Source organism: Bombus huntii, chromosome 16 (assembly GCF_024542735.1).
Source record: "Bombus huntii isolate Logan2020A chromosome 16, iyBomHunt1.1, whole genome shotgun sequence".
NCBI classification, from domain to species: domain Eukaryota; kingdom Metazoa; phylum Arthropoda; class Insecta; order Hymenoptera; family Apidae; genus Bombus; species Bombus huntii.
Window position 1 is genome coordinate 6,483,095 of NC_066253.1, and position 15,052 is coordinate 6,498,146.

The following is a 15,052-nucleotide window of genomic DNA, read 5'->3' on the forward strand; positions in this document are numbered from 1 at the left end:
TTAACTATGATAAATTGATTAATTTAAGAGTAATAAAAAGTTTTATTAATATACATTACTTTGTGGTAAATATACTTTTCTGTTCGTAATTTTTAAAATATTTTATTTCAAAATGTTTCAACCTCTAACACAATATAAATATAAAAATATGACACTGTATTAAAAAAATGTGATCTTTGAATCTTCAACACTTAAAAATAAAAAATTTTCAGTAAATGACTTCATTGTCAATTGGATAACTTTTATTAGAAACAGTTCTTCAGTTTTTAGAAGTATAAATTATTTATATAGTTTGTATTAATGTGAATATCTCTATATCTAAAAAAAGAAAACAGTATTCTAATTCAACAGTAGCAAGTTGCTTTATAAAATGTGGGACTCTACTTGTTTATACTGTGTTCAACAATAATATTATCTTTTTAAGAGTATATTTTATTTTCTTTATGGGAGTTTAAGTACTAAAATAGTAAGTGCCCATAAACCTTTTTTTATATTGTCTTATGCCTTACAAATTATATGTGCATAAGTGTCTTATGTCTACATATATACATATACATATTGTACAACTATGTACAATTTGCTACTAATAAACATATACAAAATGTATAAGATATGTATAAGTATGTATATTATCTATAACACAAATAATTGTAAAAACTTATTAGTATCGGGAAAAATATGTATATAGCACAGTTGTTTCTTTTGAATTTATAAAATAAAATTACAAAGTAAATTGTGTGATATTATGTCACATGTGTGTATATAATATCTCTAAATTATTATTTTAAACTGTGTAAAATTACGAATTGGTCACCATTTCTTAGAATGACTTAAAATGTGTATATTAAGGACTTTCTTATGTAATTAATTGAAAAAGAAAAAAGTATAAATATAATAGAAATATAATGAAAATATATTGTATGATATTCTTTATATTATTTCTTATATATAATATATATGATTTATATATATATTTCATTTAAAGAAAAAGCCATTATATTATTAAAAAGAAATATTTCATTTCATGTGAAAATAATAGTTGTAAACTCTATACTTAATTTGATTTTTTAATACATATATATACAAATGTATTTTCAACTCAAGACATTTATTTTATGGAACAGTATTTTTTTATGAATTTATCTTGAACAATTTCGTAAATTGAGGGATGAATCATTATAATCCAGTGTTATACAAATTTATAAATCAATTATATGTTCGTTTTAAGATCTAAAAATTCATCGAAAAGTAACAAGGATGTCTTCTATAAAAGAAGTTAATATATTTCTGTACATATTTTCTTTTATAAGTTCTATTAAAAATTCATATAAAATATTGCACTGATGATACATTTAGAAAACAGAGTATCTATCGCACTTTGTTATTTCATGTTAAAAGAAACAGATTGTCATGGATAAAAGGTATAAAAAGGGGTATTACTTTAAATTATTTCCATATAAACTAATTTTTCCGATGAAAAACAAGCAAATATAATTATGTATTTCATTATTTACACACACGGGCACACACGCATACACACTATTGCATTTTCTCATAACTTTTTCATAATAGTACCAATTTTTACTTGCATGGCAAGTACCTCTATTAGGGTATCACGTCTTACAAAGTCTTCTTATTAATTACCAACAATTAACACTATTACAAAGATTAGACTCCACGCAACGTGATTTTGTATCAATTGTCGAATGATGATTTTTTATACCTATATAATAGATACATATTTTTCATTGTCATATCTCACATATTTTTAACATTTCATGTTGGAAATAAGTAAAGAAATTGCACTCTATGATAAACATCACAAAAGAATTATTAAAATTAAGTTATAAATTCTCGCAATTTTTAATAGAAAAGATTTATATGAAATTTTAGGTAGCATAATAATATTCATTCAATTCATAATAATCAAATAATTTTTCTGTACGCATATGTACACATTATAAACATCTATTTGTATACCTTCTTTAGATGAAATGAATTTCTTACAGCACATATGATGAATAATATTGAAGTACAGTATCTTTCACAATATAGCGAGAACCCAGTGAACCAAAACTAAGAGTTTTTGTCCTTCATTTTAATAAGTTTTCAAGTAATTCACTTATTTAAATACTTGAACACGTAAATTATATTGCATCTCCGATTTTACGATTACATTCACTATATCATGAATGTTACCATAATAGGCATAACAATATTAGCAGAAATCGATGTTTCATGTTGTTATTATGTTAATTTTGCTACATAAAATGTAATTGCCAAATACATTCTGTAAAAGACCGATTTCTTTAAGAAAGAATTAAAATTAAATTGTTAGACTTATTTTAGTTTTCTTTTCAACTCTCCGAATATTGTTTAAGAATTATATAGGATGCGTGGATAATGTTTGTAACGGTATTGTTGGATTTGTCGGCGTTGTTAAAACAGGGATAGGCGTAGAAGGTATTTGCTGATGTGTTTGCCTTGGTGGTGACAAAAGTTCTTGTCTATCTCGTTCTCTTTCTCTTCCTGGACGCCATGCTTCTAATAATGCTTCGACTCTTTCTTCAGTAGGACCCCAACGAGCAGTACCAGCTGCATTTTGTAACCATACAACTAATGTTCCGTGCGCTGCTCTAATATTAACTTCCCCTCTATAATGCAAAAAGGGTCTTTTGTATGTATTTTTTATTTATTACTTGAATAAATATTGAAACCAAAATATTGTAACTTACTTTGGTAATATGTGTTGAAATCCATGTCTATATTCGTGTTCCATTGCAGGTACCACTACTTGTTTGCGCTTAAAATGGCTACTTTCCAATTTGATAAGAGCATTAGGTGCTGGATCCCGCCATTCAGGCAAGAATACTACGAAAGATAAAGGTTCAGTAGAATCAGCCAAAAGACGTTCGAAATGATTAACCATAGCTTCCATAAGTTCTTCGCAATATGGTGGATTAGCTTGAAACGAGCCGCTTACAGGCCTAAAGTCCAAGAAAGGTCCTCTTGATCCAAAATAAGAATCTGTATCAGCAAATGCTGAACAATATTGTCTAAAGTAACAATTTAATGGGGATGCAAAACATTCAAATGTTACACCGAATGATCGTTGAAGACATTCAAAAACTGTGACAGGCAGAGCCATTTGTGTTGCTTGTCCTTCATTAATTCCAAGATATGTTTGATAACGTTTCAACATACACCAAACACGAGGTAAAAACATTTCGAATTTTTTATCATCGAAGCAATTATATCTATATAGGTGTTCTAATTTAGTAAGATGCATGTTATTAATACACGCAGTATCACCATGAAAACGTAACATTGTCTGTTCACGTTCAGGAAGGTAATCCACTTGTGGAAGTCGTGGAGTTGGAAGAGAAAATTGCACAGGATAACACCAAACTTTCCTTTGTGCACTAGCAGGTCCTCCTAGTGGTATAACATTTCCTAAACCATTATCCTTTAATATTTGATTATTTTTATCTTTAACCTTTTTTGCATACTCTGTTGATAAATGATAAATTTTCAGGCAAATACCCTCAACACTAGCTTTTACAGTCTCTGTAAGGTGTGGTTGACATTGTCGTTTTAAGTGTGCAAGACGATCTTGAAAATCGTCAAATGTAGCACCAACTGTTCGTCTCAACCATTGAAATGTGTCTTCTGCATTCCATTTTACAACTTTCCTACTTTCTGACGAAGCTGCTCTTGATTCTATCATCTTTTTTGCAGCCTCTGCGTATCGCGATAGCTGTTTTCTTGCATCACCAGTGAATTTTGGCCGGACTAATTTAATAGGGATATCATTCATAATTTCACGATACATAGACATAGAAATTTCAGGAAAACACTGACTTGGTAAAAGGGGATCTGAACCACAGTCTATAACTTTTCTTTCCATTAGCCATCTGTTAAAAGAATCTTTTGGAGCATCTATGGATTCACGAGTATGACACAATTCTTGATAGCATTGTCTCAACTTTGCAAGTAAACTACACCGTAATGCTTCTGCTTCAGGATGAACATGAGGTAAATTTGATGGAGCTCTCTCGTATATTATAACATTTGTTGGAATTTCCAAATCCCATGGTCCTCTATCATTAAATTAAAATATATTAGAATTTAAAAAAAATGCTTAATATAAAAATGATATAAATTCAGTCAAGTAAACATACGCTAATACAAATTTCTTTGCAGCTGGAACAACACTATCTTCAGAAGCTCTGCGTTTAAGTGTTCCTCCTGGGGGAATCGTTCCATTTCCAGAAACAGGTGGTACACCGCATATACCAAGTGGATCCGTAATTGGGTCAAACTTGAATATAGATGCAGTTGACACATATAAGTTTATGTTTTTATTAATCTACAACCAAACGTTATACCTTAGTACCTGAGGTTTCAATGGTGGTATTACCCATAATGATTCTCCAGTTAATTTATTCCAAAAATATGGACGATTTTCTCTTTTACTCCAAAACTTCTTCCATCCTTGTTGTTGAAGTTCAGGTGAAAGTTCAGGTTCTGGGAACGTTCCTGGTGGTGTACCCTGTAATTGAATAGAAATAAATAATAATTTATGGAGAAGAAATATTATTATATTTGCTTTGTTTTCATTATCTTCAAATTATAACTGTATTTCTTAATTTTTTTAGTCAGTTAATCTCCTAGATATAATAATTTCCTTATTTATGAATCTTGTATCTGCATAATTTATCATTTCATTAACACAAAAAAATATTGCATTTCATTTCACTTTTGGGATATAATTATTAATAGTTTAATCTTTTAATTTTCAACAATTGAATTCTAATATATAAAAGATTACGTTTTATGTTTTGTTCATATAAGCAATTAATAATTTTAGATAATAGATTATAAATAAATATTTACCTGCGACATTAGACCTGATTGTTGCATATGACCAAGTTGTGAACAGTGGTCAGATATATTTTGTGCTGAGCTTAAGATAGGTGTCTGAAGTTTTACAGGAGTAGGAACTATAACTTGTGCAACAGTTGGAGTTGCATCTTGTTGTAACGACTGATGATGATGATGCATAGTAGACAATGAAGATGCAGACTGGCCAGATAAAGTTTCCCAAGAAGAAGTATTTGGTATGTCTTGCTTTCCTCCACTTACTTCATTCATCGTACAACGCACGTTGTGGTAAATACTTTAGCACATATAACACATATGACACAATTATTCTTGTTAATAGATACTTTATAGCACATAATTATTACATATGCATATAAAATTTGATCACATTTATATGCTTCTTTATATATGTAACATTCTCAATGTTTTATTTTTAATATCTTGGAATAAAATATATTAATCAACACTCCTTGCATTTTGTCTTTTCATAAGTTGCAAAGTAAGTTTTTATATCACAAGATGAAGAATATTATGCTTATAAATACCAAATTTACTTATATATTTAGTAATTACAAGTTATTTACAAACATAAAAGATGAAAGTTTTACACTTTAAAAAAGTAATAAATTTTAGAAAGAACTTTCGTACCTTCTAAAAATATATTAATTTCTTCTTTATTATAACACGAATTACAAAAGAATGAGTAAAATTGCAACTTTCTTTATGTATTTTTAATAAATTTACGTACGTAAAACTGTTAAAATTATATGACAACATTTCGTGATTCAATGTTTGTTTACATGCCACCAAACCGTTTGATAAATTCGCGAATTTTCGCGACGTAGGATTATGCAAATTTGTAAAAAACACGTAGCCGTTAATGCTGGACTTACTAGTGTCAACAATGTTGCTAATTTGTAGAAAATATACAACAGAACTTAGAATTCATTCATGATTTGTGAGATTTGACGCAACGACCTCCACCCGTGAGATACCATTTGCTTGAACTGAAATTCCAATTTCAACGACAGCAAAGTTAAAGCTTTCTTTACAATGAATGGCAGAATGGCAGATGTTAAAAAAAAAAAGAATACTTCGCATTAAGCGAAACATCGAAACGATATGAAGTTTTCGGAGAATATTTAACCAATAATTTGCTTATTTCATTACATAAATACATAATTACGTATATATTTCACCGCATAAATTAATTAAATGATATTTTATCGTTTTTACGTTTTAATCTTAAGGAGGATAGTTTTGAAATGCATAGTATTATGATTTTTAAATAAACATTAAGACATCGAGGGGAATGGTAGAAATAGTTTTTCGGAAAAGAAAAATTACAAAATGAAAAAAAATGTTTGTCATTTTATTCAATTAGTAAAAAAGGTTTCAAACAATTATTATTATTTATTGGTACAAAATTTTAATGATATGCACAGATTATAGCTTGTGTAATTATGGTATTGATATTCATGTAATGAATCCTTTCTATTACCTTTTTATCTACGGATTGCGCGGCCAAATCAAAGCAATATGGCGGCTTGACATAATAACTTTTGATACGGAATATATTATTTTGATTGTAACGAAATAATCATCACAGAATCCGATTAAATTTTGATTTATGTGAAGGTGTATGAGAAACTATCGGGTGGTAGATAGGCTTGACTGTAACCTATTTGCTAGTAGAATAAAAGTGCAACTTTTTTCTGTTTAAAAGTAGATGTGCTTCCAAGATTTATTTTATTAATGGATGCAAAGATGTCCTTAATTATTAAATTAAAGTAGTAATGTTATGCAATAAGTTTTAGTATCAAATACTGTTTTTCTATGAAGAATTATGTCGTCTACACAAACCAAAATGCGAGGTATATAAATATTAGAGTTCAAAGTAACCTTGTACTTTATAGATTTTTCTCTTTTCTCAATCATTTTCGATTGTAGATATGATTAATTTTTTTATTATTGATAACTATTATTATATATGTTATGTTACGATTAATTTAAAACATTATATCTTTAAAATATAGGTCCTGGAAGACCACCAAAATCAAAAAACTCCTGTACATGGTGCGGGGAAACTAAGCAGCCTTTGAAATATGTTCTTCCAACGCAACATGGAAAGAAAGAATTCTGCTCAGAAACCTGTTTATCAGAATTTCGCAAGGCTTATATACGAGGTGCTTGCGTTCAATGCGACAATGTTATCAGAGGTACACCAGTGAGATTAGAGCAAAAGGATGGGCCTACAAAAGACTTTTGCTCTCCATTTTGTTTAAATAAACATCAAAAGAAGGAAGGACAAACAGATATAAAGAAAAGTTAGTAATTTACAAAAGTTTAAAAAAAGTTGAAGTATGTATTAATATATTTTAATGAGAATTGCATTTTTTTAAAATAGATAATAGGGACCAGTCATCTCCTGCACCATCCCTTGCACCATCGGGATTAATAAGTGGAAATAATATTCCTTCTACAACTCAATCATTTACAAATACAAGCCATACAAATATATCTCACTCCCCATCAACTTCTACTGGTCCATTTCAGTATGAAACGTATCAAACTTTTGATTGGGATCTTTACTTAAAAGAAACAAACAGCCAAGCTGCACCTATAGAATGTTTCAAACAGGTACATTAAATCATAAAAAAGGAAAGTATACGTTATAATATTGAAATTATCTTTTAGCATGAAATTCCATCAACTAATGAATTCAAAATGGGTATGAAATTAGAGGCTCTTGATCCTCGTAATTTAACATCAACATGTATCGCGACTGTAGTTGGAGTTCTCGGTCCTCGTCTTAGACTTAGGTTGGATGGTTCAGATAATAAAAATGATTTTTGGCGTTTAGTTGACAGTAATGAAATTAATCCAATTGGTCATTGCGAAAAATCTGGTGGCATGTTGCAACCACCATTGGGCTTCCGAATGAATGCTTCCAGTTGGCCAATGTTTCTTCTGAAAACATTGAATGGTGCTGAAATGGCACCTGCAAAAGTATTTAAACGCGAGCCAAAAACTCCGCGTTCTAATATGTTTGAAATTGGACATAAATTGGAAGCCATAGATAAAAAGAATCCACAACTTATTTGCACAGCAACTGTTGGTGCAGTTAAAGAAGACATGATTCATATTACATTTGATGGCTGGCGGGGAGCGTTTGATTATTGGTGTCGTTTTGACTCTAGAGATATCTTCCCTGCTGGTTGGTGTTTTAAAAGTGGTCATCCATTACAACCACCTAGACAGAAATGTAAGAATTATAATATTTTCCTAACTTATATCATTAAAGTATATATTTTTATTAAGTAATATACATAAATATCTGTAGCGACAGGGCCTAATAGATTTAAGTCTAGGACAAGTAACATCTTACCAGTAATGGCAGTGTCTGGTGGAGGCACTAATGGAGAACCAGCTGTTGCTTTAGTGAGTCCTGCTGGTTCAAGTGCTCCACCACAGCCAGCCACAGAACCTGATACTAGTACAGCTAATACCAAACCACATTCTTTAGAGAATGGTATATACTATTTCACTTAAATTTATCTCTTGGTAATTGAATCTATACTTTCTTTTGTCGTTCAATACTTTTATTATGTTACAGTTACAATTTATGTAAATCATAATTGCACATGTGGTCCCTATTTTGATCCTCGTAAAGTAAAGGCAATGCCAGCACAATTTGGTACGGGCCCTATACTAAATGTCACAAGAGATATATTTCAAGCCTTCTTGATGGCAGCAATGAGTCCAAGACAGATGTTGAGTCTGTTAAAACGTGGCGAAGGAGAAACTATAAGCTTAATTTTAGAGAGTAAACCTACTTCTGTTAGGTTACCTATATTTATGGAAGAAGAAGATTTTTATATATACATTAGGCGACAACTTGAGGATCTTTGTGCATGTGAACATATGTTATTTAGAAGGAAAGAACCCTGCAGCAAATGTCCAAATACTCAACAACCACAATCCACCAATAGCGAAGAAGTAGTTAATACTGCTACAGCTACAACTAATAGTACTACTGCAACAGAAAAACGAAGGTGGTCTCCAAATCAGCAAAACCTGTCGTCGACTATCCCACAGCAGCAAACACAACAAAATTCTGTACAAAGTATAAACAATTCATCATTATCCTCACCAACAGCTGCAAAACAACCACGAAAATCTGTTCCAGGTAATTTCTCTTATTTAAAAATATTGATAAATAAGTGATATATTATTATTATAATCAGAGCTTGAAGCTGCAACATCCACTACCCAATCTGAAACTTCCACAAATCGTACACCTTCTATTGAACCAGCAGAATGGACTATTGAAGATGTAATACATTATATTGGTGTTACTGATCCTGCATTAGGACAGCATGCAGATTTATTCAGGAAACATGTAAGTTAACACTTTATGTTATTTTGTATTTATTTTATAATAGTATTTATTACAGTGAGTAATACATTCATTTATATATCAAATAGTACATGCTCAAATCAGTAATCGAAGAAAATTTTCAGGAAATTGACGGGAAAGCTTTGTTACTTTTAAATTCTGACATGATGATGAAATATATGGGATTAAAACTTGGACCAGCACTTAAAATATGCAATTTGGTAAATCGTATTAAAGGTAGAAGGCATATACTTCTATGACTTTATCAAACATCAAACTATGTACAGTGAGTTAAATTGACGTATTACTTAAATTAGCTGGTCAAGTTTGTTTTCATCATTGAGAACAAAATAATATATATAAGTTGTTAAAATAATGTGAATATATTGAGTATAATTTTTCAAAACCTATTCATTCATTGATTAACATAGATTTTAAATAAAAAAGAATCAAAGTTTAATTTTATTTTAGTATTTAAATATTTTTCTTGCTTTAAAAATATGTAAAGTTATATTAATTATATGAATGTAAAATCCTTTTGATAAAGAACAAAGTTAAAGATGTCTATAGAAGAATTCTAGAATCTAATTAGACTAGTTGATTCAACTCCAAACGCTAAATAATCAGGTTAAATAAGAAAGTTATTCCTGCAATATGTTTGCCTTTTCCAAACTTTATTGCAATTTTTATATGTTCTCTTGGAAAGACAACTTTTACTAAGTTATCTCAATTTCTTAAGTGAGAACACTCTTTGTGACATAACAACAGTGTGAAGTATATTTAGTACAATGATTGTTTTTGCATTTCTTCTTGGATATAAATTGAGTTTGTTATATTATATAAATATTAGCATAATTATATGTAATTATCTATGAAATATTTCTTATTTGTTAATGTAACAGTAAACTTTCGTGCATTTTTGTTAAAAAAGAACATAAGTCGTAAGAAACGCATGTACAAAGTGTAATTATTTTCTGTTTCATAACACGTATTTAAGAATGATTATATGTAATTACTTCTTATATGTGGTTACTATCTGTTTTATGATGTACTGTTAAAACAAATAATAAGGTATCATTTTATACGTGGAAAGGCAATATGTTCTACTTTATATCTTCTATACAAGTCAAAAAATTTAAAACACAGACTATCGTCACATAATCACATTTATTTTAAAACATAATCACATTTTCTTACATATTTTTGGCACTCTGTTGTTATTTCTTTTTTCTTTTTTTTATAGAAATAATATATATGTAATAAAACACATTTTTAACAAATCTAATTTTGAATATATAATTTAAATAAAGTTGAATTGCCATGTCACATGTGTTTTAGAGAGAACATACGCTTTTATACTTTAAATATATGCGTAAATGTTTATATTTTTTATAATAACAATACTTCTACTTTCATGTAAAAAAGGATTTCTAGATGTTATCTATCCATAATATATTTATTAATGTAATTTCATAAAAATGTTTTCTAAAAGTGTGAACAGCGTATAATTCATAAGCAGGGGCATTATAAGGTAATTTATATAATTTTTTTTACAGTTCTTTTTGCAGATACAGTATTATATATTTGCTTATTTTCATTTATAATATTTTAAAAAATTCTTTTAGTAATTTGTTAAAGTATGTTTATTGCATAATGTTAACCCTTTGCGGACGCGTGTTGGCATGTATGTAGCCGCCAAAATCTGTTCACAGTTCCGGACACTTATTTTGAAGTGGCTGGCATACGTCTATTTTTCTGAGTGATAATCTAATGCGTATTTATGTGTGGGTATAATAAACTAAATAGTATTATGTTTTTAATGAAGGAAAATTATAGATCTTTAGAAATGTTATCTTCCGTTTAACGTAAACTCGAGATGTAGGATGATGGTCGAGTTAAAACGAATTTCAATCTTTCATTGACATTACCAGATGAATCAGCAAGCTTTTTATATGATTTATGATTTATAATGATTTATTTTTTATAATACCTTATACACGATGCCTAAAATATCCAGAAAGAACATGTTCGATAGCGATAGTAGTGATGACGAGCATTATTTTGAATCTGACAAGATAGAAGACGACGATAGTGCTTCAGGCAGTGGAACGAACTCCGTTCAGCAAGGAATCGGCTCAGACGTTTCAATATTTCTAGTAATAGTGACAATGATGTTGAACTAAATATTGATGAAAATAATACAAGCCTCGACAATGAATAACGCAAACATTCAACGTGTATATTTTCTCCACTGCGCGCGCCAATACCTCTCGTCCACAGCGACGCTCGCTCGTCGAGCAACCCCATCCGCAAAGGGTTTATAAATATAATTTCCATTTCGATGTGTACATATAAAAAATTTGAATGTGTGCAAAATTATCTCTGTGATACATTGCATAATTATAATATTAAAAATTAGTTATTAATCATGTAAAAAACGTAAGAAATAGAATATTCGAGAAGTTTTAATTTACATTTAACATATTATGAATTTTAAATTATATAAATTTCTTATACATAAATACAAGACATATGTATATAAGTAATAATGATATGAATATATATTCCTAATTAAATTTAATTCAATATAAAAATTATGATATTAGTAATAATAAAATGGCTATGAGAAATATCACAATCTATTGTAAAGTAACATAAAAGTTATTCTTTCATGAGTGATTAATCAAATTAGGTTTGATAAATGATAACTAAATGGAGTTGGATCATAAATGAATTTCATAGTTACTTTCAATGATGTTACAATTCCATGCCTTACCTTTTTGTAACATAAGATTAACATCATTATAATTTTAAAACTATTGCCATTTTTATATATTATTACTTTTTTAAAGTTATAATTTTAGAAAGATTTTGTAATTGCACCATTAGATATTCTGAATAGCAAAGGTATTTTAGACATTATATCATAATAAAAATTATATAATGAATTGTTTAATTAAAAATATAATTATGTTTGTCTATTCAACTATTTCTTTGAAGTTGATTTATATCTGAATTTTAAGTATTTTCATATAATAAACTTCTCATAACACCTCTTTGTCAGTGATGCTCACGTGAGAAAATAAAACTGTGTTAAAAATATATTGTGCTTTTCCTTCATTTCTGTGAAATTTACTTGTAAATACTTGTAACATATTTTGGAAAAGTATACGTATATATTTTAATCTAATACTTGTTTTAATACAATTTTGACATAATTAAACATTTATTAGTCATTCTAGTATATCTTTGTTTAAGCTTAATTATAAATTGATATAATTTCATATTTTGATATACTTCTTATATGATTGTTCCTAGAAAGCATTTATTTTATCTTTAACATCAAAATATTATACTTTCTTATTTTCTACTTTTGATAGGTTTAAATGATTTAGAAAGAAGATATGTTTATTTTATTAATAGTTTTGCAAAAAATAAAAATGATTTAAAAAATAATTAAATTTATTATCATGTCGATGTATATGTGATATAAAATTTGAATATGAATAGAACATTCTTTGAAATATTGAACAAATTTGAATTATTAAATTAATAAATAATGTTTAAAATTTTCTGAAAACTGTTGTAAATGATAAATAATTTGAAATTTGTTTGAGTGGTCACAACTGATTAATAAAAAGATATTTTCTAATATTTGTTAAAATATGAATTTTTATTTTTTACACATAGATTTTTAACTTCAAGCTATTTATGAATAATATGTAATTACTGTAATTACATATAATACAAATTATCTTTTGACTTTAGGAGTTACTTTGTTTTGAATAAGAATATGAAAAAATTAAATTTTTTTAAATGATTTTTTTTATCATATTATAATAGATTTGTACAGAATTATATAGTATATACTAGTAAGCAAATTTAAGTAAGCAATTTAAAGTTATAAGCAACTTTATTTATAAAAAATATTTAAAATGTTTATTTCTTAGAAATGTTTTACATTAAAAGATTTATTTTATATATAACAATATTTATTATAAATAAAATAATATTTAAATATCTTATATAATATAGCTATTTTGTATATTAAAATTGTCTTTACTCGTTTAACGATTATTAATTTTTATTAATTAAATTTTACATACAGGTAAAAGCTCATAAATATTAGCTAATGAATCGTTAAAAATTATGAATTATTTTTAATCTTCATCCGAATCATCAGAATTTAAACCATTAGGTCCTTTGATAGTTTTGGGTTTTGAAACTTGTGATAACCATGGTTTTTTATTATTTTCTGATGACAAGTTCTCTTCAAATGTTATTGCTCCAGAAAGGGAAATTCTATATTCTAATATTTCAGTTGAAAAATCATCACGATTTCCTAAATCAGTAAATCCCACAATGTAATCATTAGTTTTACCATTAACAATGAGAGCAATTGTGGGAATAATTTTGATCCTTAAACGTTCTGTAAATGTATAATATAGATTAATATTACAAATTTTTAGATTTAAGCAAAGTTTAAGAGAATACAGAAATGTAGAAAATATGGACAATAATTAACTTACCAGTTAAAAATGGACATCGTACTACATTTAACTTACAAAACTTTGCTTCTATATGCTTTTTTGCAAGAATTTTGAGATGATGATCTACTATTTTACATCTTGGGGAATCGTCTTTACAAAACAGGCAAACAATGTTTTGAGATTTTTTTGAAATTTCAAAGAATTCTTTTTCATCATATAATTCTGAATATTCTCCATGACCCTAAAAATAGTCATAAACGTTGAATTAACAATTTTAATTGTATATAAAAATGGATTATTAAATAGTGAATTAAATACTATAAACTGATTAACTAGTTTATCTTTTTCTTGTGATAAAAAGATTACATTGATTGCAGGAGGACAACATTATTCAGAGATTAAAATACTATATAATAATAAAATAGTAAAAGTTACACTACCAGTGCCAACCAATTTTGCTTTTGTTGTTGAAGCAACTTTAGCTTCTTTAAACGTTGTTCACGCAACTTTTCAAAATCACTAATGTCCAGATTTTCCAACTTTTCTATCTCTGTGTCTAATTGTTTTTCAACGCAGTGAGTTGCTTCTATTATTTTTTGTTGCAAAATAGTCTCCATTTCTACTTAAAAATAAAATTTTGAGAAATTTTTAGGTTATATTATACAAACTTAATATGTAATTTTATATTGCAATGTGAGAAAAGATAAACAGCTTTTATTTCATATTTGAACAAATAGATACTTTTTAATATGTGGATAATTGATACTATGTGGATAATTGATATTATAGAATATTTTATTTTTACTGTACTTTAAATTTTAGCAAATAAAGTTTTTCTTACTTATGCGGTTTCGGTTTGACCATATAAGGAATCTACGTTTCTGTCAAATTGTTTATGCGATAGAAAATACGTCTATCCTTGTTGCTTTTATAATTTACTTGATACCATATAAGGCAAGAAAAGTACAAATTTTATAAACCATAAATTTATAGATCGGTCATTTTTCATAAAGATATATTTTAAGTAAACTTTATATGGCATCAAAAATGTCTTACAAAAACAATTAAACGAAGATTTAAAAAATATTGAATACATTAATTATACCAGCGCAGTGATACCAACTTAGGTGTTGAGTTTTACAGTTGTCGACTTGCCTGACAGTAATAAAGATGGCGGATGTAACATACGAGTAACTGATGTTTGCTTCGATATCGACGTTAACAATTCTACGAAATAGCCGCGTTGACATATTGTGCGATGTGCATGTGAATGCGTGTG

At 27.9% G+C, this 15,052-nt stretch overlaps 3 protein-coding genes across 11 annotated transcripts; 1 reads left to right on the plus strand and 2 right to left on the minus strand.

Moving 5' to 3' along the window:
- Positions 1–220: 220 nt before the first annotated feature.
- LOC126874358 (mRNA (2'-O-methyladenosine-N(6)-)-methyltransferase) lies at positions 221–6,526 on the minus strand. Of its 5 annotated transcripts, none has more exons than XM_050636287.1 (6): positions 6,386–6,526; positions 4,897–5,179; positions 4,397–4,552; positions 4,182–4,321; positions 2,736–4,100; positions 221–2,654 (listed from the first exon to the last, which is right to left on the minus strand). In XM_050636287.1, exons 2-6 carry the CDS (start codon positions 5,152–5,154, stop codon positions 2,384–2,386), a joined length of 2,190 nt encoding a protein of 729 aa, XP_050492244.1. In that variant the 5' UTR covers positions 5,155–5,179; positions 6,386–6,526; the 3' UTR covers positions 221–2,383. The 5 variants fall into 5 exon arrangements, with proteins under 5 accessions (XP_050492244.1, XP_050492242.1, XP_050492240.1 ...); XM_050636285.1 differs by lacking the exon at positions 6,386–6,526 and adding an exon at positions 5,778–6,338; XM_050636283.1 differs by lacking the exon at positions 6,386–6,526 and adding an exon at positions 5,633–5,769.
- On the plus strand, positions 6,421–12,385 carry LOC126874359 (polycomb protein Scm). Of its 2 annotated transcripts, none has more exons than XM_050636290.1 (8): positions 6,421–6,758; positions 6,921–7,211; positions 7,292–7,524; positions 7,582–8,149; positions 8,234–8,416; positions 8,501–9,073; positions 9,132–9,286; positions 9,409–12,385. In XM_050636290.1, exons 1-8 carry the CDS (start codon positions 6,731–6,733, stop codon positions 9,541–9,543), a joined length of 2,166 nt encoding a protein of 721 aa, XP_050492247.1. In that variant the 5' UTR covers positions 6,421–6,730; the 3' UTR covers positions 9,544–12,385. The 2 variants fall into 2 exon arrangements, with proteins under 2 accessions (XP_050492247.1, XP_050492246.1); XM_050636289.1 differs by having other exon boundaries at positions 6,423–6,758; positions 8,228–8,416.
- Positions 12,386–13,177: 792 nt separating this feature from the next.
- LOC126874368 (thioredoxin domain-containing protein 9) lies at positions 13,178–15,023 on the minus strand. Of its 4 annotated transcripts, none has more exons than XM_050636314.1 (4): positions 14,897–15,023; positions 14,214–14,392; positions 13,813–14,014; positions 13,178–13,712 (listed from the first exon to the last, which is right to left on the minus strand). In XM_050636314.1, exons 1-4 carry the CDS (start codon positions 15,021–15,023, stop codon positions 13,444–13,446), a joined length of 777 nt encoding a protein of 258 aa, XP_050492271.1. In that variant the 3' UTR covers positions 13,178–13,443. The 4 variants fall into 4 exon arrangements, with proteins under 4 accessions (XP_050492271.1, XP_050492269.1, XP_050492272.1 ...); XM_050636312.1 differs by having other exon boundaries at positions 14,879–15,023; XM_050636315.1 differs by lacking the exon at positions 14,897–15,023 and adding an exon at positions 14,615–14,872.
- Positions 15,024–15,052: the final 29 nt, after the last annotated feature.